Consider the following 12,227-nt stretch of genomic DNA (forward strand, 5'->3'; position numbering starts at 1 on the left):
GGAAAGTCCTCCGTAGTAGGCTTAGGGTTGTCTGTGCCGAACGATAGTTTGCCTACAATGGCAATTAGACATAAATTGTATATGGGCTTATTGCCCTTCCAAAACCGGAACGCTTGACTGCTTAGTTTCAGAAACAAACAATGCAGCGTTACCAACTTGTGAGGCCCCACAAAATGTTTTACCACGAGAATTTAGGCATAGTGGGTTTTATTTTACTACATGATGAAACTCGTTCGGATTACCACGATTCGAAAGAAGTATATCGATAATGTAAAATAATAGGTAGTAAACTAGCTGTGCTTTTAAGCTGCCAATATTTATAACTGGCAGTAACCGTTTGGGGACTATCATAGATATCAATCAGCCCTCCACTAGATGGATCAGCTACTTGATAGAAATAAAAATATAGAATATAATAATGTTTATATTATAAGTTAACTAAAGGAAATTAGTAAGTACCACTATATTTTAATTTATTTCCAATACTCGTTCTGAAGTATACCTATTGCAGAATTTAAACGTGCTTTTCGTTTTTCTTTCGGTTACTATTTGTTAACGGCCTTTGATTCAATTACACAAATTCTAAATTGAAGCCATTGTTATTCGATCGAAAGAGTAAAATGGACCGGTCGGTTTAGCAATTTGGTTTTGCACGAGTAATGCTAGTGCCGCGAAGAGGTGTGTAGAGGCGTTGTCACCAGACCGCGCTGTCGCAAGCGTCACTCTAAGGCAGTTGCCGGCCGACACCTTGTGAAATGGTCGTATCCGAAGGTATATTAATCTTCGCCCCACCCCGGCGGGTTTTGTTCTACACAAAAAACCGCACGATAACACAAAACGCTCGGCAAATCATAGTTTTCACTGGCATAAAACAAAAATAATGCTAATATTATTATTATGAAATGGAAATTTATGTCTAAAAATTTACTTTTTGGGTATAATTAAAACAAACTTTATGAATTTAGATAGATGACAAGAAGCCCGTAGGTATTAGATATGGAGTATTTTAAATTATCAGTGCTTTCGATTTTGTTTAGTGTTATTAAGTGCTTGGCAATGTCACCTGATGAGTTAGAAGATTTCAAAGAATTTCTCACTCGGACTTCTACGTTGGATCAAAACCTCAGAAGTAAGTAGGTATTTTATTTTTAATTGTTTTAAACTGTGACCTTTGCCCACTGAGTTTCTCGCCGTATCTTCTCAGTGGGTCGCGATTCCGATCCGGTGGTAGATTCTGCGAAGCACTGCTCTTGCTAGGGCTAGTGTTAGCAAATTCTCTCAGGCTGAGCCCGTGAGCTAGCATACCTACCCATCCGGACGTAGCTGGAATTGCACCTTAGGCTAGCAGTGAATAGGAATGAGAAAAAAATATCCACATAAATATATTTTAATATATAAAGTAGGTAACGGTTATTTCACTTTCTACTGTTGTAAAATCAGACACACAATCACTACATAGGTGGTTTCTTAACAATAAAAAATATTTCAACACTTATACCATACATTTAATTGCAATTTTAAATATTACTAAATCATACATTTGAAATGTGACATTGATCCGATTTTTTTACGAAACAGGCCTGAAGTAAAATCTATTTTATTAATCTATTATTTTATAGGAAGTAAAATTTGTTTAAGATTTACAATCGTACGGTTTTCAGAGGGTTCTGATCCTGAACACGATTATGATGAAGACGGGTCAGTGTCAGACCACGCGTGGGAAGAAAGCGGAAAATTCGAGGGCGATCTCATCCTTAACGATCGGCAAAGGCGATTAATTGTTGAAAATATCATGGAAGGTCTTTCGCGCAACGGAGTTAAAGATAGCACTAAGAGGTGGCCAGATAACGAAGTAGTTTACTACATACAAAGGGAACATTTCAGTACGTATTCTCTGAAATATTATCACACACATCACGTCTAAGTTTACAATTATTATGGAGCTCAATAATACGTTTATTATTTATTATAAAACATGTATTTATTGTAGGCGATAATTTATATATGTAGATGATAAAATAAAGGTAATGTTATTTTCCAGATGGCGGTCAAGTTCAAGCCATTCAAGAAGGTATTGACGATTTAGCACAAGCATCATGCGTTAAGTTCCGGCCGTACAAGAAAGGAGATCGCGATGCGGTTGTTATACAAGTACTCAATTTAATTTTACGCTTCATTTATTTAGACACAATGAATGACTAAGCGAACTAACGTGATAAAATATGATTTTTAGGGGAGTAGGAGAGGTTGTTTTTCCCAGGTCGGATACCAAGGTGGTTATCAGGTGCTGAACCTATCAGGTCGACATCCTGTCGGTCGAGGATGCTTTCGTCACGGGACGGTTGTACACGAGCTCCTGCATACGTTGGGATTCTATCATATGCAAAGTAGTCCCGACAGAGATGATTACATTGATGTTGTCTGGGAAAATATTTTGGAACGTGAGTAAACACAGATGTCCTCAATTTTTTATTATAGTTTACTATATAAACAATATTTTTAAAGACAAACTTGATTCATCACAGGGGAAACTATTCGCAAACATTTCTGCTACCGTATTCTACGATTGCAACACAATGGGAATATAAATGAACTTAAATTATTCATGTATTTAGGCAAACATTGACAGTGAATTCACTGTCACTAACTAACTAATTAGTTAAGCATGGGATTTGAAAGTAAATAAATTGATCAAAGGTGTTCTTCATCCTTTTTAAAAGAACATTTTTTTATTGATTAAATTACCTACGTATTTTTTCCCGGCACCACTAGTTCATAATTGAAATGTTCACAGCGGCAAGACATAACTTTCGCAAATACAACTCGTTTGCTGTATCCGACTTTGGAGTCGGGTACGACTACGACAGTGTCCTGCATTATAGCCGACGAGCTTTCTCCTCTAACGGTCAGGATACCTTGGTACCGAAACAGGTGAAACTTAAAAATGAAAGTTTTTTTTTTTTTTAAAGATTGTTTCTATGTTTTTAATCCGTATATTAACACACTTTAGAGCGGTGCCGACATTGGCCAGCGAGTGGGTCTATCCGACAAAGATAAACAAAAACTGAATAGAATGTACTGCGATGCTGACTCAGAAGGATTAGGAGAATTAGACGAATCTACGGAAGCTAGTATTAAGAAGAAAAAATATAAGAACAAACCTTTTGATGGACACGGAATAGGGTACCATCAAGGTAAAGCCGTCGTGATCAAGCTATTGCCGACACCTGCAACCTTTAAACTAGTAGATGCACCAACATTTCATATGTTTGATTATTTTAGCAAAACGCCGGAAACCCTGCCAGCGACGAAAACTGAAGGAGAACATGGAACTGGAAAACAGATAACTCCTTCAGAGAATTACAATGACCGTAACCAGAAAATATTCAATATTGATTCCAATAAATTCATTAATAGTCAAAACATTATCACTGACGGCTTATCATCAGAGAATTTACAAGAAGGCTTCCCGGAGGCCTTACATCGCTTAACCAAAATTGTCAAGTCACACGTATATCCGTCACAATCATCTGACAATTTGTTCAAAGTGAATGAAGATTACGGCGAACTATACATACCGCCAAAATATTCGATTCCAAAAGATTTAGAAGTTCCTACACTAAAATCGAATCAAAATTCAGCTGAACGATTTATTGAAAATCTTTATGTACATCCTAAACCTCATGGTACAAAAACGTTTTATGACGATTATATAATTTTACCTGAAAGTGTGAATAAGAACATCGATCAAAAAGAAAAAATTACGGATTCAAAATATCCAACTATTATCCATCATGAGAAACAGGAACAAGTCAAGAGTATTGCTAAAGAATATGTTTCTCCGGAATATGCTTCTCCAGAAAGTTATCAAGAGAGGCCCAACTATAATACCGATAATATTCACAACAATAAAAAAACAATTAAAGCAAGTGAATTTTATGCACCCTTCGGTATCAATACGCATGATCATTTATTGTACCAGAAAAAGAAATATAGGTCCCACCCAACGAGATTTGATCACGATTTTTATTCAAATTTGCCACAAAACGAAAAGACTCAAGACGAATTCCCTCATTATGATGAACATAATCAAAACCAAGACTTTAAACCGACAACCAGAAACAGCAAACATTATTCAGTACTTACTGTTCCATTGCCTTCAACGCAAAAGCAGTATCAGCCTACTTATAATAGTTATGACGCGTGAGAACCATAGGAGAGACCAAATAAATTCAGACACCAAGTGAGAAAGGTGATATCAGAAGGTTTAGTAGAATAATTTTTTACTCCATGAATAGTTATTGTTTATTCTTCTTCCACTCCATGTTCACATGGTTTGGCTGAACTGACATATAAAACATTCATAGTTACAATATGTCATCGAGTGATGCTGTGCGTCGTTAGTTTAATTTGTGATCATTTAATTAAGATATTATTCATTGCAAGTAATAAAGTTTTATAATTAACGAAATTAACAGACGTCGTTTCTTTTTCCTACCTATGCTGATAGCCTTGAGAGGCTATTTCAGCTTCGCCCCAACGTGTGTAAGTGAGCTCACGGAGCTCAAACTGGAGTGTTGCTAACACTGACCCTAGCAAGAGCAGTGCTTCGCAGAATCTACCACCGGATAGGAAACGCGACCCACTGAGAAAATCCGGCGAGAAACTCAGTGGGCTGTGTCTATGGCTTAATTCGCTCGTCGAGCCCTTCTTCGCAAGCGACGGGTTCGACGAGGACGATGACCGGTGCTTGTGGTGCCTAAAAGCACCGTTAATGGATCAGGAGGATCCGTAATGACGTGCTTTGGGCGACGTCGACGGTTTACCATTCGGTCTACAGGATCGGGTATGCAGTTTCCAGCGGCCACGACAAGAGGGTTCTCATGTCGTGCCACCTTCTCAAAGTGGCGGAGCGATGCCGACTCTAGATACATACTGACAGAGTCGAGCTCCGGGTCGTCGTGGAGATCCACGTTCCTCAGGAACCATGCTCCGACGGCTATCCTGCAGAATTGGAATTGAATAACCTGAAGGGGTTTCAAGTTGGTACGGGCCGCGTGACCGAACACTACGCTTGCATAAATGTACGTCATGACGAGGCGTATGCAAGTTTTCAGATGTCGTAGCTCCTCTATCTACTTAAATACAGATTTCATACCGTTTGATCGTATTTTAATGTATTCATAAAATTTTTGGCCCCAAAGGCATTGATAGCTTTTAAGTTCTCTTTTACCATTTTTAATAACACTACATACATTTGATGTGACGTTTATCTTCTACTGGACTGCAGACTCAGACAATAGTCGAATCCAGTGAACGTTTTTATTGTGTTCATTGTATTTCATTTATAATTCATTCGAATTGAGACTAAATGCTGTCCAATGCCAATGTCCAAAATCTTTAATACGATTCATTAATTAATTCACTCGGCTTTCTTATTTGATTTTATGTTCAAATGTTTCATTTTGAGCGAAAGACGGCAACGAACAAGAAAATTAATGATCTGATATCACCTTATCTTCGTCTGGCTATCTATTCAAATATTAATTTTGCTTAGATAGTCATAACGAATAATTTGTTTTGCCTGTGCCAATTTTGGAGCAGATAGACACATTCTACAATAAATAGGCATTTTTCCTGTAAAAAGTATGTAATTAATAATATATTTAATTTGTTAGTTTTACGTATAATAGAAGTTTTTGAGATGTCATTGATATGAGGTAGTACTGTTATTTATTTCATTATACGATATCATTGATACAAAATGAGCAATCGTTTTAGCAAAGTGTACTAAGGCAATGGTAAGGCTAATATAAAGAAAAATGTTACTGGATGTGTTAGTTGTACGAGTAGGTACTCCTGGGAGCAAATATTACTCATGGATCTTGAAGCAAAAATGGCTCGGAATTATAATCAGTTTCTATCAATCCTACCAGCTGTTGAAGGGCAGAATAGGCTAAATAGTTTTTGATAAAATAAAACTTAGAATAATATCTGTTTTAGTTGGTACCTAATTTTTTTTTTAATACCGCGTTATGTCATTAAATTGCTTTGTTGACTTTTTTTGTTTTATATGCATTGCGGTACTAGTGATATTGTTTATATAGCTAGAAGTCGAGGTTGAAAATAGCGTTAACTAATTGTACTCAAAGTTAGGCGAGTTAGGACGTCTTACTAATATTCCTTGCTCATTATTCATACGCAGGAGTGTTGGCTTTTGTACTTTTTAAATTCTTATAAATCATACCAGTCCATATTTTAGGGTATTCTCTATAGTTATCTATATAAAATATTATTATAGTTAGTCACAACGATTACAATGAAGTGTTCATGGTTGATTTTGATGTTAAGCACGAACAAGTAAAAAGTAGAACATAAAGTAGATAGAAAACAAACGTATATAGGTATGTTAGGGCTAATACCCGAAGTGCGGCTATGCCTAGTTCTAGCCAGTAAAACTAAGCTAAGCTAACCTAAAAAGTAAATAACTAAAATAATTTGATTGTTGATTTTTGCGTAGTGTTTAAGTTTATAAAGATGATTAAAATTTGAATTGTGTTATTTTAAAAGTTTCTATTATGTTTACTTTTTCAAATAAATAATAACGTTTCTTGATTGTAGCTTGTTTTATTGTAGGTTGAACCAATACGAAGAATAGAACCTAGTTTTAACGACGTAGGATTGGCTACATTTAGTTGTAGCCAGCATAAAGAAGGCAATACCTAGTTTTAACCAAATGAAATCGGCTACACCTAATATTAGCCGTGTACATAATTATCTGTTACACTTAGGTTTAAAAACCGAAGTGCAGCTACACCTGGTTTTAGTCGGCTAGAACTAACTGTAGCCGCACTTCGGGTATTAGCCGTAACATATATATAAAACATAAAATAGAAATGGTTACAAAGCAGTCGTGCGTTTCAATATGAACGGTGGAACAGCCGCTATAAAATACAATTCAGATTTCAATTTATGCTTGAAGGGCAAGGTGACTGGCAGCATTCCACCGTGAGCTTAAAAAAAGGACTTATCGATCTAAAATTTTCGATTCCTTTTTCATTATATTAAACTATATCTCACGACGTGTAGCATACTCTTACACGTACGCTTGATTAAAAATATTCATCAAAAATCACATACATCTTTACACAAACTTTATGGAATTTTTCCCTTCATTTAATTCCACCCCGTTAAATTTTCGTATTATTACAGGAATAATAGACATGATTTGACTTAAATTATAAAATAAAAGATTGGGTGCATAATGTAGTGTCATAGATAATATACAAAAATGGGTAGTGTGATATTTGGCCTTCGCCACTTCTGTTTAAGAAAAATGAAAATACTACTACTGTCAAAAAACGTCAATGTCCGATTTGCTTTTATAAAAACAAAACAACAAATGGACTTCATGCAGACCATCTTCGAAATACAAACTAAATTTAGCTATTATTGTAGATTTGATAAGCTAATCAGATAATACATGTATAAATTAAAAGTGCGCAAGATCACGGCTATGTGTACCAAGCTTAGGTGACGGCTGGATTATCATCGGCTTTTTATTTTGAGACTTATTATTTGCCTGTTAATGGGTTGTGCTGCATCTTGCATACAGGAAGCGACTATGTCGTTGTTCGGGAGATCTTCAAACAATATTGCTGACGATGATAGAGCTAAATTGGAAAGGAAGCTGTATGTTGCTAAAGAGTCCCCGGAGCCCGAATTCGACCTTTCTGATTGTAATTTGCGACAAATACCGTCCGGCACGTATTCTATTTGCAAGGTCTACAGAAAAGAATATATATATTTACACAAAAACGATTTACATTCCTTGGAAGACGGCGGCCAGTTGTCTGATTTGTATCTTATTAAAGTGCTCAACATTAGTTCTAACAAATTTTCTCATCTTCCCAGTGACATAAAATATTTAGTTAATGTTACTGAGTTGTATGTTAGTGATAATATGCTAAAGAATATAACAGACAATATTCAATACATGGAGAACTTGCAAGTTTTGGATGTTTCGAATAATAAATTAAAAAGTCTTACACCGGTTCTTGGCAAGTTGAAATATTTAAGAAAATTAAATATTACTGGTAACAGAGAATTAACAGAAATATGTCCTGAATTATGTTTTGCAAGGAATTTGATTTGCTTGGAATTGGATATGGAATATATTACTTTTCCTCCAGTTGAGATTTGTCAGCAGGGAACAAGAGAAATAATGAGGTATTTATGTAATAAGATGAATGTGGAATATTCCCCAGCTGCTGAAGAAATTGAAGTGTTTTCGATTAGAGCATCTAATTCTCTATTGGATCCTTTTGCTAAAGCACATTCTACTACTTGGGAAGAACAAGAAGCTTCTATTGTCGCTCAAGAGAACAAGATACACAAAATAGCTAAAGAACAAAGAGAAAAATTCTTGTCAAAGGTTCTACAAGAACAATTAGAGTTGGACTCTGAAATAGCTAAAGTTCATGAACAGAGGGAGACAGAAAGACAAAGACTGATTAAGGCCATTCAAGATGATGAAAAAGAAATAGAATGTTTGGTTAATAATTTCATTCAATTTGAATACTTGAAACCAGAAATAATTCAGCAACAGCTTGCTCATGAACAGGCAGAGCATGAAAGGCTGCTTGAAATAACCAAACAAAATTATGATAATGTAAAGAAATCTGAGATTTTGAAAGCCATGGAAATGCTCCTGGAGGAAGACAGGTCAATACAATATTCTAAAAAACATTATGAAGACTCTTTGAATAATATTAAGCAGAGTATGTTGATGCAAGATGCAGAAATAGCTGATAAAGTAACAGATTTAATTAAAGCTAAAGATCAATCAAGGACAGTATTAGTGCAACAGTTTCTTGAAGATCAAGATATCCAAAAAGCTATTGTTGCCTCTTTGCTGGAAAGGGTGGATGCTAGAAGTTGGAGTCTGAATCAAGAAATATCCTTGATCTCATCTCACCTTGCCAGGCTGAGTGTTATAGAACAAGAGAAGAAGAAATTACATATAGCATACAACTACAATGAGTTGCTAAACCAGAGAGTGCAACTTGTGAACTTTTTGGACGATCTCTTCAATCAACAAAATAAACGGAGGAAGCAGCTAATTCAAACTGTAAAAGAAATGGAAAATGAAAAAAGCCAAACGAATGACTTTTGGTTGAAAAACTACCAAAAGTTGATAGAATCTGCCCCAAAGACTTTGTTAGATGTTGGTAAATGTTTAGATCCAGTTTTTGCTAACTACTTGCTACAAGAAGGTGTTATACACTGTTTACCATTTTTGGTTAAATTTTTGTTTTCTGGTGATGTATTAAGTAATATAACATTGGAAAAATTGAAAGAGAGTGGAGTTTCACTTTCAGCTGACAGAGATGCAATTATGAGAGCAATCAACTTTTACATTGGTATCAAAAATTCTGAAAATTCTAATGCTAATTATGAACAACCAACATCTATACAACCAAGTGCTCCAATAGAGGATGTCGATGAGAACAATTGTACTGGAGTTGTAAATGTAGTTGAAGAATCTACTCTGGAATCGGAGTGCGTGATTTGTATGGATGCAAAATGTGAGGTGGTGTTCATACCATGTGGTCACATGTGTTGCTGTAAAGATTGCGGGGAAAGTGTTGAAGATTGTCCCATGTGCAGATGTAGTATTGAAAGGACAATCAAAGTTATGATGGCATGAAACCTTGAATCAGGTAGGCATTGTATTTTCTGTATTTGTTCTAAATTATTGATCAAATCATGTTTTTGTAATGGAGCAATTATCACAAGGAAACTTGTATTCAGATTTTGAATAAACAAATATTTATTTACTAATTTACTTTTTTCTCTGAATTTCTGAATATATTGTAAAACCTAATAGTAGTTGATGTGGTGAAAAATTTAATGCCTATTTCAGCGACAATAAATATTAAATATATTAATTATTGTAATATATTAAAATTTATTATTATTTTTAATTATTTATATTAAGTTTATTAAAATATAATATTTAAATAAGTATATTAAATAAATAAAATTTACTTCTCTATGCATGAAAATGTTTTTTGTATATTATGAGATATGAGAATAATATGTATATTATGTATGTGGACTGAAAAACAAATCTATATAATAATTATATTTTTATTTCAGGATCTCAAAACAACAAATGAATTAACTTGAATATCTTGAAGCATTGTGGAGAATGGAAAGGATTCAAAGAAGTCACTAATCTTTAGTAATTTTGACAAGATATCATTATGCTTTTCATATTATTTATGAACATTGATGAGAAAAATAATAATACTGAATTGAAAAGAAAAGTGTAGTCTTCAATTTCGAAGGGTATTTAAAATATTAAAGATAATACAAATCATAATATTAATGAGTTATACTGTAATTATCAATTATGACTATAAATAAAACAGGAAAATATGCATTCTTGTTTTAAATGTTTATCATGCAATGATGTATTTGTGAGAAAACCCAAACCAAAAATATAGTTAATTAGTGAGGTATTATACAAATTCAAACATTAACTATGGGCCTGTACCATTTTTAATAATTTTTAAATTATAAAGAACATTAAAATTGTTATATAAAGAAATGCATATATTCCTTGCAAGATGCCACTATTTTGGTATTTCGCTATTATAAAATTTGCCTCATTTGTTATTAAAAAAAAAAATTATTGTACTCAATATCATGTTATTGATTAAGTAAAAAAAATGCTTCAGAGTAATTGTATACAGTTTCTGCAGATTTGCTGTTACTATCTGCTAAATGGGTGCTTGTACATTGATAGAGTATATCGTATTCAAGAATGGTTATTTTAAACTTATTGATTGTACAAGGGCTTATTGGTGGCTAACCGCGGAACTGATTCACACTTTTGTAATCAGGTGTATTGGTAATATGGAGTAGGTTATTTTTGAAATATCTATATTATATTACCATATTTGGTATATGGTATATTACCTACCACAGCTATTTAATAAGAAACTATAATCCACAATAGCAAAACATTTTATTATAAAAAGCTTGGAAACTTTGAGTCTACATAGAGACTTGTCATCTCTGTGTTTTAATGCGTTTCTTGGGTACTGCTCTGAGGAATTAAATGGTGGGGCGACTTGTGTCTCTGAAAATTGTGATATCCATAAGCGACGATAATCACTTAACATCAGGCGGGCAATAAAGTTAATAAGCAAAAAAAATATACTAACTTTATACCAATTAAATATCCCAGGAGCAAGTTTTTAAAATATAGGTACTACTGGTTTAATGATGAAATATGAGAAGTTAAATAATATTATTTATACTATATTATTATTATAGTATTTTTTTTCCTATAGTAATTACTCATCGTTTTAAAATAACGTTTAGTAACACTAGATGTGTTACAAAATATAATTTGAAGGTAATAATATTTCCTTACAATAAATATCATGTTGTTTTAAAAATTACTTAATAACGTGTTACTATAATCTAAATTACTTACGCTCATTGTAATTACTCGGATTGAGATATTATATTCATTAGCTTGTGTTATTTCGATTGTATTTTTACTCACTGCATAGTATTATTGTTTTGTTGGGCGGCGCATATATCAACTAAGCTTATTATATTTCCAAATCAGGAGTTTCTTGTTTAGTTCTACAGATCGGACTAAGATTATAGTGTGTTTTCTAATGTTTGTGGGATTACTGTTGGCCCGTGGGCCTTTCTAGTTTCACCAGGACAGGAGCGTGTTTTATGCTCACACGGTATCACGCATTCTATCCATTTCTACTACTAAGCAGCCATATCTTTTGGCTTAAGACCGGTAGATAGATAAGCAAAAAAACAGACTATTCATTTAAGTACTTTATTGGTAATAAAAAAGTTATTTATTAAAATATGTCGTCGCTGAATTTCTGATACAGTAACCTTTGTTTTCACCTGGCCTGTGTGCTTAGCGCCCTAGCGGTAAACGTAGGGGCGCTGTTCCAAATCCATACTTGAGATAACTTTTGTCCTTATGGGTCCATCAGATCCAATAACCCTTACATTAGACGCCTACAACTCTAACACTAGGAGCCGGCTTAGGGACCCCCGGTAATCATACTCGTGGAACTCGGCAAAGAGTTCGACGTGCAACCCTAACCTAAACATCAGCCCGCTGAGTTTATCGCCGGCCTCAGGGTCACCAGTAATCCTTCAATCAATAAAAAAAGATA

The 12,227-nt window shown here is 34.3% G+C and overlaps 2 protein-coding genes across 2 annotated transcripts; both read left to right on the forward strand.

Annotated features, from left to right (window-relative positions):
• Positions 1-690: 690 nt before the first annotated feature.
• On the forward strand, positions 691-4,475 carry LOC114239331 (uncharacterized). Its single transcript, XM_028169483.2, has 6 exons — positions 691-1,129; positions 1,662-1,883; positions 2,042-2,151; positions 2,234-2,441; positions 2,795-2,931; positions 3,011-4,475. The coding sequence occupies exons 1-6, from the start codon at positions 997-999 to the stop codon at positions 4,205-4,207; spliced, it is 2,007 nt and encodes a 668-aa protein (XP_028025284.2). The 5' UTR covers positions 691-996; the 3' UTR covers positions 4,208-4,475.
• A 2,869-nt stretch (positions 4,476-7,344) lies between these two features.
• LOC114239373 (E3 ubiquitin-protein ligase LRSAM1) lies at positions 7,345-10,506 on the forward strand. Its single transcript, XM_028169538.2, has 2 exons — positions 7,345-9,722; positions 10,162-10,506. The coding sequence occupies exon 1, from the start codon at positions 7,589-7,591 to the stop codon at positions 9,707-9,709; it is 2,121 nt and encodes a 706-aa protein (XP_028025339.2). The 5' UTR covers positions 7,345-7,588; the 3' UTR covers positions 9,710-9,722; positions 10,162-10,506.
• Positions 10,507-12,227: the final 1,721 nt, after the last annotated feature.

This window comes from Bombyx mandarina, chromosome 15, assembly GCF_030267445.1.
Source record: "Bombyx mandarina strain Sakado chromosome 15, ASM3026744v2".
In the NCBI taxonomy this organism is placed as follows: Eukaryota; Metazoa; Arthropoda; class Insecta; order Lepidoptera; family Bombycidae; genus Bombyx; species Bombyx mandarina.